Here is an 18,434-nt window from a genome sequence, read left to right as displayed (position 1 = left end):
TTGCTGTGATAGACTTACTGATGTGTGTGTGTGTGTGTGTGTGTGTGTGTGTGTGTGTGTGTGTGTGTGTGTGTGTGTGTGTGTGTGTGTGTGTGTGTGTGTGTGTTTGTGTGTGTGTGTGTGTGTGTGTGTACTCACCTAGTTGTGCTTGCGGAGGTTGAGCTTTGACTTTTTGGTCCCGCCTCTCAACCGTCAATCAACTGATGTACAGATTCCTGAGCCTATTGGGCTCTATCATATCTACATTTGAAACTGTGTATGGAGTCAGCCTCCACCACATCACTACCTAAGGTGTGTGTGTGTGTATGAATATACACTGAGTATTCTCAGTGGTCCAGAACAATACCCACAGTCACGTCAGACCGGCTGACTGCTCGCTAAGCTGTTGTGGCTGCTCGCTAAGCTGTTGTGGCTGCTCGCTAAGCTTAATAGCCCTCCTGCGGTTGATATTGTCTTCAGTCCCAAACACCACAACCAGCTCACCCAAGAACTAGAAAGGTCGAGAGGCAACCGGTTCTTTTATCCCAATTTAAGTATTCAACCCAACCGGTTACCTTTATCAAGGAGCTTAACCTGTGTCTCCACAGTTTACCCGAATTTACATGAGGGGGCCACTGTCTCTAGTGGCCTCGAATAGGATACCGGTAAATGGTCAAGGGTCCTACAGTGTTGGTGGAGCAGTGTTGGTGGAGCAGAGTTGGTGAAACAGTGTTGGTGCTCTTGCTGCTTCGAATGATGCTGGAGTTTACTATTTTTCCTGATTCTCCTCTTCTCTTCAACACTTTAGTGAGAGTGGCGCTTCACCTAGTGAGACACTCGAGGAATACAATAGTGTTCAGTCTTCAGATATAAACACTGCTCTCTCTTCTCTCAGGTTAGCGACGGCTCATCATCCTGTAGATGGGTATTCTTCTAAGAAGCAATCATTCCTGCCTTCTAACTCATCACACAGACGCCGCCTTGATGAGTCGGCTCGCAGACGCAACATGTCCACCACGACCCTGAGTCCTGGCATTGTTGCTGTTGATTCCTGCCTCTCCTTTTCCATCGCTAAATGCCCCAACCTTCTTGCCAAACGTGATCTGACTTTGAGATAAGTCCCTCAGATAGCCCCCATATGTAGCGCGGTCCTAGTGAGTGTTGTGTTATGTTCACTTTGCACGTTAAATTATTTGTTCGTTGGGGGGGGGATGGGGGGGTAGGGGGGCAGGCTGAAGATGGCAGGTCAGTCTTCTCGAAAGGCTGACTTGACCTCCACAGGCTAACGCCCTCCATAACCAATTCTCATTGTAGCTTGTAATTTACAGCATTGGTCTGTAGTCCACTACTGCTACTACCACACCGAAAATAGGCAATAGCCTACTAGTCCTATATAATGCAATAGCCTACTAGTCCTATATAATGCAATAGCCTACTAGTCCTATATAATGAATTGAAAGTTGATGCGGTCACCACAAACTGGCATTGATTTCACTCCATTCGTCTTTTTCCTTTGCAAGACCTGGCAGCTCCAGGAAATGTTTAAAGGTTGTGTAATTTCACCGTACGATAACAAACAATATTTTAACAGCAGCCAATGTGAAGAGCTATGAACACATCACATCACCTGCGAAAAAGGAGTACCCAATATTTCCTCCCACAAAATAGGAGCAGCATCAATGCTGTTCAGATTTCAAGTCAGTGAAAGTACCAAAACAAACTTTAGAAAAATCAATGTCTGCCGGTGAAAATATCTACCCACTCCTGGAGGCGCTGGTTGGAAAAAGTTCGCGAACGGAGTGAGAAGCCTTCAATAGTTGGCCTAACGCTCACTAGATGTCACCACCTCCCTGCTCCCCTTCGTCCAGAGACCTCCACCACCATCCGGCGCAGGTCACAGAGACCGGGCCCACTCTCGTGGTACCATGTAGCCGTATTTAACTCCGCAGCTTACGAACATCTGCGCTGTGTTTCATTCTTCAGGTCTGGCCTTCTTGGAGAACTGATCAATGTACCAAGTACCTTTGGGTCATTTTCTTCAATTTATTTATTATTCACGACATACCCATCCTATGAGCGGTAGAGGACCCCATACCCATCCTGTGAGCGGTAGTGGACCCCATACCCATCCTGTGAGCGGTAGTGGACCCCATACCCATCCTGCGAGTGGTAGCGGACCCCCACACCCATCCTGTGAACGGTAGTGGACCCCATACCCATCCTGTGAGCGGTGTTGGAAAAGGTTAGAGGCAAATAATTGGCTAGGGTCCTGAACCCTAAAATTCGTTTAGCTAAACTCCAGCCTGTCTCACGTGACTGTTACAGACTCCAGCCTGCCTCATGTGACTACCTACAGACTCCAGCCTGCCTCACACTAAATATGCTATCCACATTCTCATTTTTCAATGACTCCAAGTCTACTTTCCAGACCTCTAGACCTCACCTGTACAGATTCTTGACTGACGACCAATGTTTAACTTCTTTAAGACAGTCTAATGACTCCCAGACACTCAAGTCTCTCATATGAACTTTAGCTAGTGGTCATCCCTTCTCATGGGTCATGATCTTCTCATGAAAAATCCTAGAATTGGGAACAAAAAGCCTGTATTTAGGCTTATCAAGTACCCCCTTCCCTCCCGACGAAAAACTACAGAGCCAATCCAGAATGCCACCCACAACAGATGCTTAACTCTCGGATACTATTTTACTGCTAGATGAACAGGCTCATCAGGCGAAAGGAAATATGCTCCAAAAGTTTCTGTCCTGCCCTGGGACTCACACCCCTAGTCCCTCGGTTGTGTGTCAAGAACGTAGACCACTGTGCTACAGGATCCTCGTTTATATTATGCCTGTCACCTCCTGGACCTGGAGTCAGCAAGCTTTCACGTGTTACGAAACCTGTACATCTTTCCTCACTCCACCACCACAATACCCTCGTCTTTCATCACAACCACCACCACAAAATGTGAAACAAAAGTTACCTTTTCCTGTGCCGTTCAAACGGTTCAGCTGATGACAATAAAGAGATATATCACAACAATCTCACACGCAATATGTATATATATACACATTCATGCAGGTCGGCGTTCAATCCCCGACCGTCCAAGTGGTTGGAGACCATTTTCAAGTCGGACTCACGCATCGCGTCGTTCTCAATCAACTTGAGAATGGTCCAGGACGGACCGAAACGTCGTCGTCCCTTCACTTTCTAGTGTGTGATCTGGTCAACATACTTCAACCACGTTATTGTGACTCCTCGTCTGCATATTTATTTAACGTTGAATTGTTATTTCATGTGCAATCTGCATTTTTGCATTAGGGTAGTTAAATAGAGCATGCAAGTGAACTTATTTGCATACGGTTCTCTTTCTTAAAAAAGTAGAGCAACATTTAATTTACATATTCTGCTTGTTGCACATGGCATGCTATTTCTAGCATATTAATTATCTTATGCAATCAGCAGACCCGGTTAATGTGTTTTAGAACAATAGTTATATTATAAATTTTCTAGAGACGAGAGATTAATAGTTAAACTTTCAGCCAGCCTGCCCATCAGCTGCTGCGATGTTGCCTTGTTTAAATACCTCGCAGACTCGTGCCTATAGATAGGGCAGTCAGTATTAAATTACATAGGAAATTTGTGTTTGCAGGTTGATAAGAATATTGTAAAGGATTACTTGTGTCTTATGCCCAGTGACCAGCTTTTGTTCATGTAACCAAATCCACAAGGGCCGTGACGAGGATTCGAACCTGCGTCCGGGAGCAGGTTCGACGTTTTGAGACCGACGTTTTGTTCATGTAATTCATATGAGGAAAATCGTTAACTTTAATCTGGCATTATGGTGCCTGCACATCAAGGGCCAGATTCACGAAGCACTTAAGCTCGTACTTAGGAACATTTTTCTTCTTAGCATGTTCATAGCAGCTACGTCGGGATTCAGGTAGGCATTTAAGAATAAAAAATACTCGTAAGTAAACACCGTCGCCCTAAGAGCGCTCTGGACCACTCGTAGCTTTACGTAAACTGGATATAACTCAATTTTTCTTTACTACACAACCCGGAGGATCGATTTTATAATAAACAAACATTTTTGCTGGCGAATCTCATTAAGAAGGAGTCCCTCATGTTAACTATATATGCATTCTCTGCTTGAAACTTGTAGTAAATACAAGTTTCAAGTGTTGTAAATACAAGCGTCTGGCCTCCATCACTGGTCAAACACCACCTCCACTATGTAGATATAAACATCCTCTAATTGATATTAACAACCTTAAAAATGTGATATATTCAGTTAAATTTTCCCAATGGTAATATATTTCTTACGATCCTCATACGTTACAAGGTGACGATTTAATGCGTTTGTTTCTAATTACGTCAATGCTATATTAATTTTCGTGGCACCCCCTGCTATAATTCCTGAGTATTTGAATATTAAATTACGGGGCACCCTGTTCTAATAACCGATCTGGGTTGTAATTAATTTCCCAAGAGCACTGATTGTCAGTCTTCCATTTGGTGAATCACACATCCCTCACCCCATGAGAGCACAGCTCATCTTATTTGCCTAGTGCATAGTTTCCTCAGCTCAGATCAGTTTCCTCAGCTTCCTCCACAGAGGTGGAGCCTTTTGGGTAGTATCTTGGCGGATCGGAATAACTGGAGAAAATTAGGCAGTACGTTAGACATTGTTTATATATCCCAGTTCCTTGTTCTCATTTCCCATCTCCTGGTCCTCATATTCCAGCTCCTTAACCTCATATTCCAACTCCTGGTCCTCATATCCCAGCTCCTGGTCCTCATATCCCAGCTCCTCGCAGTTCATATTCTAATTCTTTGTCTTCATATTCCAGTTCCTTGTCCTCATATCCCAGCTCCTTGTAGCTCATATCCCAACTCCTTGTCCTTATATCCCCAGCTCCTTGTAGCTATATTCCAACTCTTTGTCCTTATATCCCCAGCTCCTTGTCCTCGTATCCTTTCCAGTGCTAAGAGCCATAGTTTGGCTCTTATAATAAACCTTGCTTTGCCTATCAACAACACTACGCAGGCTGTGTTGCAGTTTAACTTATTGCAAGCATCATATTCTTACTATTAGCCTTATAGAAATCTATTGTAATAAGTCAGCATAGGCTAGCCTATTCAATCTCTTTTTGTGTGTTAATTAGGTTCTTTTTCATTCCATTATCTTCGTAATTTGCTAGGATCTATGCCTAAGGCCTATTATGCACCGCGTTCTGCTTGAAATTGTCAGTTTCTTCCAATGTTGATTGGCGTTCAGTTATGCCGGAATTGTATTCAGGAGTCAAAGATTTCCAAAAGTCTAATATGTCGATGCAATACAGATTCCTACCTTTATTATCGGTGTTTCATTTTGGCTTTACAATTATCGTTTGACCTATATCACTCTCAATCCTTTATCTCTCTCTCTCTCTCTCTCTCTCTCTCTCTCACTCTCTCTCCTGATAATTCCCACCTTCCCCCGTAATCTCTCTCTCTCTGTCTCTCTGTCTCTCTGTCTCTCTTTATCTTTCAGACTCTCTATCTCTCTCTCACACCACGAACAAAGCATGCAGGAGAACAGTCAGAAAATGCTACATATCTAATCACAACTTTCAACTCACCTCTATATCACATCCCACGCTTCATTTGTGTTTTAATAATTTTTTTTTTACCCAGAACTCTGGAATCCCATTAGATGCTTAATTAAGGCCTGCGGCGGCAGGTCACACACGTGAAAGGGAGCTCAATGCCTCTTTTCTGAAAGTTTCCATGCATCCATTTTGCATATTTTATTTCTGTCATTATGTAATTATAGTTTTATACGAGAAATAGACGAGATGAGCTCACCGCCTCCCCACTCTGCTCTCCTGGAGTGTGTACCATGACTCCAGACCACTGTGGAACTGTGGAGACCATCTCCCACGCACTCTAGAACTGTGGACATCATTTCCAACACTCTGGAACTGTGGAGACCATCTCCAGACCACTGTGGAACTGTGGAAACCATCTCCAGACCACTGTGGAACTGTGGAAACCATCTCCAGACCACTGTGGAACTGTGGAAACCATCTCCAGACCACTGTGGAACTGTGGAGACCATCTCCAGACCACTGTGGAACTGTGGAAACCATCTCCAGACCACTGTGGAACTGTGGAAACCATCTCCAGACCACTGTGGAACTGTGGAAACCATCTCCAACACACTCTGGTCCACTAACACAATGGCTAACTCACCTAATGGTCCACTAAGATAATGGTTCCCTCACCTAATGGTCCTCTAAGACAATGGCTCCCTCACCTAATAGACCACTGAGACAATGGTTGTCAGTGGGCGTGACTGAGCCAGCTGCTTCGCTAATAACTCTCTCCAGTTAGAGTACTCGCCCCCATTAAGTTCCGTCATACGTCAAGGACAAGGTGAGTTTGGGCAGCATAACAGCTGAACCACCGGCAACACAATCACCGCGCCTGTCACGACTGCCGGCCCCACACACCCACCCACACACACACACACACACACACACACACACACACACACACACACACACACACACACACACACACACACACACACACACACACCCACCCACACACTCACACAACGCCTTGCCTCGCCGGCAGACTATACCCCAACTCAAAGCACCGGGTGTGTTTGGCATGCTAACGCGGCCGCAAGCGAGTCTTCAGACTATACGAGGCAATAAAGCCGCTACGGACTGCTTGGGGAGCCCAGCTTGCTGTGACACTCTGACCCCCCTTGCTAGCCTGCTAATGACCCAATTAAGGTATTCCTACCCGCGAGGCAGTTCTCATCCTCTTCAGTTCCGCCGGAGGGCAGCCAGGGAATAGTGAAGTTGCTAAACCGTGCCTCTGAAGACTTGGTAATCAGTAGGTCAGCTTGGTGCTGCCAAAAGCCTCGTAAATCCCAAGATAGATATCAGGCTTAGAGGAACTAGATACGCGGCACGAGTTACGGTCTGACTCGCCAAACTTTTCAAGACCAGAAGCTCCCACTTCAAGTATTAAACTTTAGCTAGACTCACTATTCTATCGTTCTATCTCTCTCTCTCTCTCTCTCTCTCTCTCTCTCTCTCTCTTTTCAGAGAGAGCGAGCGAGAGAGAGAGAGAGAGAGAGAGAGAGAGAGAGAGAGAGAGAGAGAGAGAGAGAGAGAGAGAGAGAGAGAGAGAGAGAAAGAGAGAGAGAGAGAAAGAGAATCTCTCTCTCTCTCTAGAGAGAGATTCGCTAAAAACCTATTTTGGGTAAGCAGTAGGCACTGTGTATAGGCGTACTCACCTATTGCTACAAACTCACGATGCTACAAAAAGAAGCAGGGTGACGCCAAGAGATGAATGCCATAGGACGACGAGTAAGGCATGAGTCAGGTGAAGACTCATCAACAAGCTGACGTACTGTCTCCATAAAGAGACAGAGACACACCCAGACAGTTCCTCACACTCAGTCAAATCTCTAGACGAAGTTGTGCGTAGTTGGCCAATATGTGAGCTGAGTATAGTCAGTATATATAGGCTTCACTAGCAACACTGATCCTGGAGGTTCACTAGCAACACTGATCCTGGAGGCTTCACTAGCAACACTGATCCTGGAGGCTTCACTAGCAGCACTGATCCTGGAGGTTCACTAGCAACACTGATCCTGGAGGCTTCACTAGCAGCACTGATCCTGGAGGTTCACTAGCAGCACTGATCCTGGAGGCTTCACTAGCAACACTGATCCTGGAGGCTTCACTAGCAACACTGATCCTGGAGGCTTCACTAGCAGCACTGATCCTGGAGGTTCACTAGCAGCACTGATCCTGGAGGCTTCACTAGCAACACTGATCCTGGAGGCTTCACTAGCAGCACTGATCCTGGAGGTTCACTAGCAGCACTGATCCTGGAGGCTTCACTAGCAACACTGATCCTGGAGGCTTCACTAGCAGCACTAATCCTGGAGGCTTCACTAGCAGCACTAATCCTGGAGGCTTCACTAGCAGCACTAATCCTGGAGGCTTCACTAGCAACACTGATCCTGGAGGTTCACTAGCAACACTGATCCTGGAGGCTTCACTACCAGCACTGATCCTGGAGGCTTCACTAGCAACACTGATCCTGGAGGCTTCACTAGCAACACTGATCCTGGAGGCTTTACTAGCAACACTGATCCTGGAGGCTTTACTAGCAACACTGATCCTGGAGGTTCACCAGCAACACTGATCCTGGAGGCTTTACTAGCAACACTGATCCTGGAGGTTCACTAGCAACACTGATCCTGGAGGCTTTACTAGCAACACTGATCCTGGAGGCTTCACTAGCAACACTGATCCTGGAGGCTTTACTAGCAACACTGATCCTGGAGGCTTCACTAGCAACACTGATTCTGGAGGCTTCACTAGCAACACTGATTCTGGAGGCTTCATTTGCAACACTGATCCTGGAGGCTTTACTACCAGCACTGATCCTGGAGGTTTCACTAGCAACACTAATCCTGGAAGCCAGAAATGTATAACTTTCTAGTAGCCTCAAGTAGAGGATACTAGAAAGCTATTAAACAATTAGAAACTTAAAGGCCAACAAGTCCCAGACGAAGAGTTTGCCAGTGTGCTTAAAGAATGTAAACAAGGGCTGAGTGAGCCCCTTGTCCTGCATATTGAATAAATCATTAAAGTTGAGCAGAGGACCACAGCGGTGGAGGGCTGCTAATGTGGTGCTGATTATTCAATAATGGAGAGAGATCACTTGTGTCAAGTTATCGGCCGAAACGTCTATTGTATAGGATTTTTTTTATAATTTCAAAAGCAATCGCAAGCTATTTGTCGACATTATGAAAAACATATTATAATAAATGATTCACTGGTTCGCGTGTTTTACTAAGGGTCGCTCATGTGATAGAAATTTGCTTTTATTCTATTCCGGTATATTTGAGTTCAGTGGAAAGGATAGTGACGTTGTGTACCTCGACTTCAGCAAAGCTTTAGATACGGTGCCACTTGAGTGCTATCTTAAATTTGGATAAGGGCATAGCTATACCTTAGGAAACAAAGAGTTAGTATAAGTAGAGTTAAGTCCGTTTTGGGGAAATTGTTGTAAGTGGAGTGCCTTAAGGCTCTGTTCTGGGACCTCTGCGGATGACCATATATATGAAAACGATTTAGATTCAAGACTGAATAGCAATAGTTCCAAATTTCTAGACGATATACAAATCGAATGGGAAATACTCAACATTTCAGAAGACTCAAAATCTGATTAAGACAAACCAGATAGGCATTGAAATTTGCAGTTCAGTTTTGGTCTTCATAATATAGGATGGAATAGGTTCACTTGTTCGCGTTCAGTGGTGGATGACAAAGTTTATCCAAAGTCTCTCTTCTAGCTCATACCCTCAGTTCGGGTACTAGTCTGGTGGCAAACCTTTGAACCTTTTCCACTTTAAACTTATGCTTGACTAGATATGGACTCCATGCTGGAGCCGCATACTCCAGGATTGGTCTGACATATGTGGTATACACAGTTCTAAAAAATTCCTTACACAAGTTTCTAAAGGCCGTTCTTATGTTAGCTAACCTGGCATATGCCGCTGATGTTATCCTCTTAATATGGGCTTCAGGGGACAGGTCTGGCGTGATATCAACCCCCAGGACTTTCTCTCTCTCTCTGACTCTTGAAGTATTTCATCTCCCAAATGATACCTTGTATCTGGTCTCCTGCTCCCTACCTCTATCTTCATTACATTTACTTGGGTTAAGCTCTAACAACCAATTATTCGACCATTCCTGAAGCGTGTCTAGGTCTTCTTGAAGCCTCAAGCTGTCCTTGAGGCTTGTGTGTGTGTGTGTGAGTGTGTGTGTGTGTGTGTGTGTGTGTGTGTGTGTGTGTGTGTGTGTGTACTCACCTATATGTACTCACCTATATGTGCTTGCAGGATCGAGCATTGACTCTTGGATCCCGCCTTTCGAGCATCGGTTGTTTACAGCAATGACTCCTGTCCCATTTCCCTATCATACCTGGTTTTAAAATTATGAATAGTATTTGCTTCCACAACCTGTTCCTGAAGTGCATTCCATTTCCCCACTACTCTCACGCTAAAAGAAAACTTCCTTACATCTCTGTGACTCATCTGAGTTTCAAGCTTCCATCCATGTCCTCTCGTTCTGTTACTATTCCGTGTGAACATTTCGTCTATGTCCACTCTGTCAATTCCTCTGAGTATCTTATACGTTCCTATCATGTCCCCCCTCTCCCTTCTTCTTTCTAGTGTCGTAAGGCACAGTTCCCTCAGGCGCTCTTCATACCCCATCCCTCGTAGCTCTGGGACGAGTCTCGTTGCAAACCTCTGAACCTTTTCCAGTTTCATTATATGCTTCTTCAGATGGGGACTCCATGATGAGGCGGCATACTCTAAGACTGGCCTTACGTAGGCAGTGTAAAGCGCCCTAAATGCCTCCTTACTTAGGTTTCTGAATGATGTTCTAACTTTTGCCAGTGTAGAGTACGCTGCTGTCGTTATCCTATTAATATGTGCCTCAGGAGATAGATTAGGTGTTACGTCCACCCCCAGGTCTCTTTCACGCGTCGTTACAGGTAGGCTGTTCCCCTTCATTGTGTACTGTCCCTTTGGTCTCCTATCTCCTAGTCCCATTTCCATAACTTTACATTTGCTCGTGTTGAATTCTAGTAGCCATTTCTCTGACCATCTCTGCAATCTGTTCAGGTCCTCTTGGAGGATCCTGCAATCCTCATCTGTCACAACTCTTCTCATCAACTTTGCATCATCCGCAAACATCGACATGTAGGACTCTACGCCTGTAAACATGTCGTTAACATACACAAGAAATAGAATTGGTCCCAGCACCGATCCTTGTGGTACTCCACTTGTTACTGTTCGCCAGTCCGACTTCTCGCCCCTTACCGTAACTCTTTGGCTCCTTCCTGTTAGGTAGTTCCTTATCCATTCTAGGACCTTTCCCCCCACCCCCGCCTGCCTCTCGAGCTTGAACAGCAGTCTCATGTGCGGTACTGTATCAAAGGCTTTTTGGCAGTCCAGAAATATGCAGTCTGCCCAACCATCTCTGTCCTGTCTTATCCTCGTTATTTTATCATAGAATTCCAGAAGGTTTGTTAGGCACGATTTCCCTGTCCAGAACCCATGTTGATGTTTGTTCACAAACCTAATGTTCTCCAGGTGTGCAACCAGTCGTAGCCTAATTATTCTTTCCAGTATTTTACAGGGGATGCTTGTCAGTGATACAGGTCTGTAGTTAAGTGCCTCCTCCCTATCTCCTTTCTTGAAGATCGGCACGACATTTGCCTTCTTCCAGCAACTGGGCAATTCTCCTGACATAAGTGACTCATTAAAGATCATTGCCAGAGGCACGCTGAGGGCCTGTGCTGCTTCTTTTAGTATCCACGGTGATACTTTGTCTGGTCCAACTGCTTTAGTTGCATCTAGAGTTGTCAACTGTTTCATTACCTCCTCTGCTGTCACCTCTATATCTGATAGTCTTTCATCTAGGGTAACCCCTTCCAACAATGGGAGCTGCTCAGGCTCGGTAGTGAACACTCCATGGAAACTGGCATTCAGTGCCTCGCAGATTTCCTTGTCACTTTCAGTATATGCCCCCTCTGTCTTCCTTAGTCTTGTCACTTGGTCGTTCACCGACATTTTTCTTCTTATATGACTGTGTAGTAACTTAGGTTGTTTTTTCGCTTTGATTGCAATATCGTTCTCATAGTCCCTTTCCGATGTTCGTCTTATGTTAATGTAATGTGTCTTATGTTAACGTCTTATGTTAGTGTGTGTGTGTGTGTGTGTGTGTGTGTGTGTGGTGTGTGTGTGTGTGTGGTGTATGTGTGTGTGTGTGTGTGTGTGTGTGTGTGTGTGTGTGTGTGTGTGTGTGTGTGTGTGTGTGTGTGTGTGTGTGTGTGTGTGTGTTCGCGCATGATGTGTCGCAGATATGAATTATACATGTGTATGTGTGTGTATGAATAACTAGAATATATCTCAGGGGAAATGTTTTCCCTAGTTCCCGGAAGCTTGCATCAATGGAGTGATTAGAGCCGCGTCTGGTGTTGATGGCGAGGGCTTGTGTGATCCCTCTTTAAGATGAGGCACCCTCACACACCCTCACACACCCTCACACACTCTCACACTCACACACTCCTCCCACGTCCACACACACGCGCGCTCCGATCAAATTCACGCCCGCATTTGAAATTCAAATGAGGACGTAATTGTTGAAGGTTGAAGAACACTGCACTGGAACCGGCCTCGTACGGCTGTTACGTTTTGCAATGGGAATTAGTCTGTTGGTTGAGAAGAGCTGTTTATATAGCCCTCAGGTCCCTAACGCGGGTAGTCAGTTTTCCTATAACGAAAATAAGATTTCCGACAATGGAAGGAAGGTTTCTGACGATGGAAGTAAGGTTTCTGACGATGGAAATAGAAGTCTATCACGATTCTCCATATTCTTCGCCACCTCCTCCTCCTCTCTTTATCTCTCTCTCTCTTCTGTTCGATGGTGCCCATGCAGAAGTTCGCAAACAGGACACCTAGGGGAGAACCCATGGCGACCCCATCTACTTGCTTATACATGTGCCCATCCGAGCTCAAGAAGGGTGCCTCTTAAGTATAAGCTTGAAGTAGTTTCCTTAGAATGTTTTCTGGTATGTCTAGAGGATTACAGGCCGGATCACGATACACTCTGTCCGCTATCATCCAGTACCTGTACTTCCTATTAGACTATTTTACAGGAACTTCTTTTCCACAGCTCATAAAACGAAGGAAAGGGTCCTGAAAGATATTCTTGATAGGAACGTTATCCCTACAGACAAAAATCAGAAGATAAAATTGACAATTTACTATAAAACCAAAAAAACGGCCAACCTACTCATGAAAAACTCTCCAGACACAAAGCAGAATGCCTTAAAGGAGACCAACGTCGTCTATGCCTACAAATGCTCACTTGGAGACTGTAAGCCCCAAAGAACTCAGTATATAGGCAAGACAACAACATCTCTTTCCAGGCGATTAACGATGCATAAGCAACAGGGCTCCATTAAGGAACATATAATCTCTTCCCACAACCAGACCATCACCAGAGAAGTCTTAACAAACAACACAGAAATCATCGATAGATACAGCGATAGCCGGCGGCTTGACATCTGCGAGGCACTACACATCAAAAAGTCAACACCAGCAATCAACAGCCAATTAATGCACAACTATATTCCACCCACTTTAAGACTCCGTACCAATATAGAAGCATCAAGAGGAAGTATGGGCCAATAGACCCTTTGCAGTTACTTCCATTCTTCCCTCTCATATATCCAATTTATACCCATTGCACAGTGTTCTGTCTTGTGTTGGTCAAAAGTTTGTTCACCTCATCCAAAACTGTTGCAACATATCGCCTCACCCAAATGCGAGTATATAAGACAAGTTGTTCAATGTTAGCATTAAGTAAAACTCTGTTTAGTGTTTTTAGGTCACAGTTGTGTGTGTGCAAACTAAAATCTTTGAAAATGTAATAAGTTATTACGAAACGCGTTCAAGCGTCGTGTCAAACTAGAAATAAAAATGAATTTTGGAGAATTGATTTTTCAATTACCATCGACAGTAAAAAGAAACATAAGAAATATTGAGAAAATTTGTGTTAGAATTATTAATCGTACTTTTTCGGTCATATTTAACAACATATGTTTACAAGAAAGACTGCTACCAAAATATACTTATATATATATATATATATATATATATATATATATATATATATATATATATATATATATATATATATATATATATTATATATATATATTTGAAAATTTAATAATGTGGTATATAAATATAAATATAATTCTGGCGGCTAGGGTCAGCAGCACAAACCACACTGAACGCACTAACAAGTAGGTGTCCTGAATAGTCACGGCGCTCCATAATTACCATACTGACTAGTAAGGTAGTTACTAGCCCTCACTAGGAGCATGCACACCCTCCAAGCCCCAACGATTAACATTAATTTAATTTAACACCGAGCATTCAGCTGTTGTAATGACCTTTATTTAACCCCGAGGAAAGATATGCGTAGTTAGAGAGCCATTAACTACTTCACCTGACCTACTGAACTACTGAACTACTGACTAAATTTCAAGAATATGTATGATTGGGGTTAGGGAAACCAACGCTTATATTCTTTCAAAGAAGAAAATAATGTTCTTTCTTATAATTTTGGTATATATGTGTTCCCGTACCAGGTGTATATTCCTGTAGATGTCACGATGTTGAGGACACGTGGAAATATACTGGAGACAAAGTGATCTAGTTACTACATCATTTTGTCTCCATTCTAGTACGTTCATTCGCTCTAGATCAGCGTTTCTAAACCTTTTATACCCATGGGGAACGCTTAAAATATTTTTCGTATCGAGGAACTCTTCATATATATATATATATATATATATATATATATATATATATATATATATATATATATATATATATATATATATATCTGTCTGTGACATATAACAATATTTCCCATTGTCATGTTTTTCAAGAGATCCATAACCTTTAAGCACTTTTTGTATCAACCCATGTATATCTTGTAACCATTAAATACATAAAAAAGCACAAAAAAAAACACAAAAGGAAGGGGGTGGTAGGAGAAAAGCACACAGAAACTGTATTGGAGGGGACCTAAACATTCCCTCTAATGCGTTATGTGTGGTTTCCTCCGAGGCTAAGGGTCCCCCTTCTTCCACCTAGAGGTGGTACTCCCTTCCTATTTAATATATATATATATATATATATATATATATATATATATATATATATATATATATATATATATATATATATATATATATATATATCACTAAAACTCAAAATATGTCTATATACAAAAGTAAACATTGACAGTGCTGTAAAAACATAAGATGAATCAGAGCAATAGAAACAGACGGGTAGGGTCAGGACAGAGTTACTTTTTTAAGGAAGTCTATTTACTCATGAAATCTGTTCTCTAATATGAAACCTGTGCTTGTGTCTATTGGTACGCAAACACTCAATTCAAGCTCAAACTTTAGACAAACACACACACACGGATTTCATTTTTAACTCAAAGGAGACGACGTCAGTCCTAAATCTTGGTAATGGTTAAGTGAGAAAACCTTTCCCCTGTCACATGGAAGATGTGGAACGTCTTACATATGACAGATATATATGTCACATATGTGTCATATAAATATGTCATATATATATATATATATATATATATATATATATATATATATATATATATATATATATATATATATATATATATATATATATATATATATATATATATATATATATGGCAGGCAACTATACTTATTGCTCTCCTGTGAATGGTAGGATAATCATCCTTCACAGAAATCCAGAACTTATCCAGGGATAGGTTAGCGAATTTCAGCTTGAGTGCAGCTCTCAGAGATCTTCCTCCTTATTCAACGTCAAGAGCTCAGGATGAGTCGAAGAGTTAGAGGTTTATGCCTATTTATCGCTCCCTCTTGTGGAACCCCTTGTGACCTCTTGTGGAACCCCTTGTGACCTCTTGTGGAACCCCTGGTGACCTCTTGTGGAACCCCTTGTGACCTCTTGTGGAACCCCTGGTGTGTGTGTGTGTGTGTGTGTGTGTGTGTGTGTGTGTGTGTGTGTGTGTGTGTGTGTGTGTGTGTGTGTGTATTTACTATTTGTATCTTCCGAATCGAGCTATTAACTCTTTGACTCCGCCTTTCTAACCAATTCATTTTTTCCTCTATTATGTCTGCTACATATATTTCTATCGCATGCACACACACACACTCACACACATCCATTGGAAGCACCTCGTTGTAGCTGTATAACTCACAGGTATCTATTTACTGCTAGGTGAACAGGGGCACAAGGGTAAAAGATTTATGCCTCTGCCTGGGATCGAACCTGGGCCCTTAGGACTACGACCCTAGAGGCGTGCGTGCATCCAATAACGTACAGGAAGGTCAAGATGAGAATGTGGGGGTGAGTGAGAAAGAGAGGAAAGCTTGACTTACCTTCATAGCTTGGGGCCCAGGAGCTAGAGCTAAGCGAACCCTGCACACGCTATAGACGAACCAGCAATTAATGCTCGTTTAGGCAGGTCCAACAGCACGTTTCGCTGACCACAAATGGCATTTCTTTCCATATTACGCAGGCCTACTAATTATTCCCTCCACTCGCCTCTGAGTAATTTATATATATGTTTATATATACATTCCTCTCCAATAAAAACGGGATATATATACACACACACACACAGGTTTAACTAATGACTAAATCCATCGTGAATGTAAGTTATTATCCAGCTCCACATTAATTCACTTTAAAGAGTTAAACCAAAAGTCAACTAAACTGCTGTATATTTTCACTAGCGTTGCGTTTTCAAGACACATCAACGCTGAAAACGGAGTCACTATTTAATCCAATGGCCAGAGCAGGGGTTGTGGTAAGGTTGGACAAGAGCAAGGCAGAGCGAGGAAGAGAGGAGCGAGACACCCACACTCCACCAGAGCCGAGGTACTACTGACGGAGCAGACACGCCCAAGTCCTGGTGGTGGTGGTGGTGGTGGAGGGAAGTGTTGCCACATGTCACCTTCTGCACAAGAAACCTCACAATTTCAACCTTGTTCTCAGTATCGATGCAAATTCATTTCCAAGAAATGGCAACTTATTTCTTCAGGCTTTTGGATTTTGTTTTACGTTCGGGGTTATAAATTTGGCAGTCATGAGATATAAATATGCGCGCATGAACTCATCCATACATAAACATGTATATGTATATATATATACAGTCACACATACAGTTAAGCACAATTATATGACGTAATTGTTGCCAAAATCAATGTGATTCCTTGGTTAAGGGCATTGGCTGTTCGCTGGTTGTTCAACGCAGTGGCTCAATTGTGGAGGGTTGTTCGTAACGAGCCAGGTCAAGGGTAGTTTATGGGCTCTCACACACACACACACACACACACACACAACCCCACGCACATACTGTTATGATCTCAGGCTGCAGGAGAAACGACATCTCCCTGCTTGAGATGTCTCCCCTCCGACATGTCAAGCAGGGAGGGTGAAACATTTATTGTGTGTAGTTCATTTCAGTTATATGTTTGTAAAGGAACATTTTTATTGGCGTATCAATGGGTTGCAGGTGTGTCTGAGGAAGGAGTTGATGGGAGTACTATGAGGCCAGAGAAGAAGTTAATGAGTGGAACTTCAAGGCGTGCGTGCGCGTGCGTGCGTGCGTGTGTGTGTCACAAGGGCCCTTGAGTGTCAACCTCTACCCGGAATGAGCCACTTTGAGATTTTAAATATATATAATATACTGAACAAGAATTTGATAATATTTTACCTCACTCTGTACACCACAATAATTGACAAGAGAGGGTACATACCAGCCAGGACTCCCGCTCACACGACTAGATGAATAAGGAAGATGTCTGGATGACGAGGTGATCCGTCGTCGCCTCCCACGTGGTGAATCACTAAGTACCAGAAGATTGACGATAACAGTTCTTCTCTAACACAACGCTCTGGAGTCAGTCACTGTATCGTTAGGTCTGTTGTGTTACAGTTCGCTGATTTATCGTATGACTGTTCACTGTAGTGAACAAGTGCTACATAGCCGTAATGATTTCTTGCTTTCGCCTGATGTGTGTGTGTGTGTGTGTGTGTGTGTGTGTGTGTGTACTCACCTAATTGTACTCACCTAATTGTGCTTGCGGGGGTTGAGCTTTGGCTCTTTGGTCCCGCCTCTCAACTGTCAATCAACTGGTGTACAGATTCCTGAGCCTACTGGGCTCTATCATACCTACATTTGAAACTGTGTATGGAGTCAGCCTCGACCACATCACTTCCTAGTGCATTCCATTTATTAACTACTCTGACACTGAAAAAATTCTTTCTAACGTCTCTGTGGCTCATCTGGGTACTAAGTTTCCACCTGTGTCCCCTTGTTCGTGTCCCACCCGTGCTGAAGAGTTTGTCTTTGTCCACCCTGTCAATTCCCCTGAGAATTTTGTAGGTGGTTATCATGTCTCCCCTTACTCTTCTCTTTTCCAGGGATGTGAGGTTCAGCTCCTTTAGCCTTTCCTCGTAGCTCAATCCTCTCAGTTCCGGGACGAGCCTGGTGGCATACCGCTGAATCTTCTCTAACTTTGTCTTGTGTTTAACTAGGTATGGACTCCAGGCTGGAGCTGCATACTCCAGGATTGGTCTTACATAAGTGGTATACAGGGTTCTGAAAGATTCCTTACACAAGTTTCTGAAGGCAGTTCTTATGTTGGCCAGTCTAGCATATGCCGCTGATGATATTCTTTTGATGTGGGCCTCTGGGGACAGGTTCGGTGTGATATCAACCCCCAGATCCTTCTCTCTATTTGATTCTTGCAGGATTTC

General features: G+C 43.4%; 1 protein-coding gene across 2 annotated transcripts in view; it reads right to left on the bottom strand.

Moving 5' to 3' along the window:
* The window catches only part of LOC123773412 (opioid-binding protein/cell adhesion molecule), a 107,553-nt gene extending 91,011 nt beyond the window's left edge, over window positions 1-16,542 (bottom strand). For both annotated transcript variants that reach the window (XM_069317843.1, XM_069317844.1), the window contains exon 1: window positions 16,049-16,542. In XM_069317843.1, coding sequence (XP_069173944.1) covers window positions 16,049-16,054 — 6 coding nt within the window. In that variant the 5' untranslated portion in view covers window positions 16,055-16,542. The remainder of the gene's footprint in view (window positions 1-16,048) is intronic.
* Between the last annotated feature and the right edge of the window lie 1,892 nt (window positions 16,543-18,434).

Source organism: Procambarus clarkii, chromosome 89 (assembly GCF_040958095.1).
Source record: "Procambarus clarkii isolate CNS0578487 chromosome 89, FALCON_Pclarkii_2.0, whole genome shotgun sequence".
Lineage (NCBI taxonomy): Eukaryota > Metazoa > Arthropoda > Malacostraca > Decapoda > Cambaridae > Procambarus > Procambarus clarkii.
The sequence above is the reverse complement of the archived record's forward strand: the minus strand, read 5'-3'. Positions and strand labels throughout refer to the sequence as shown.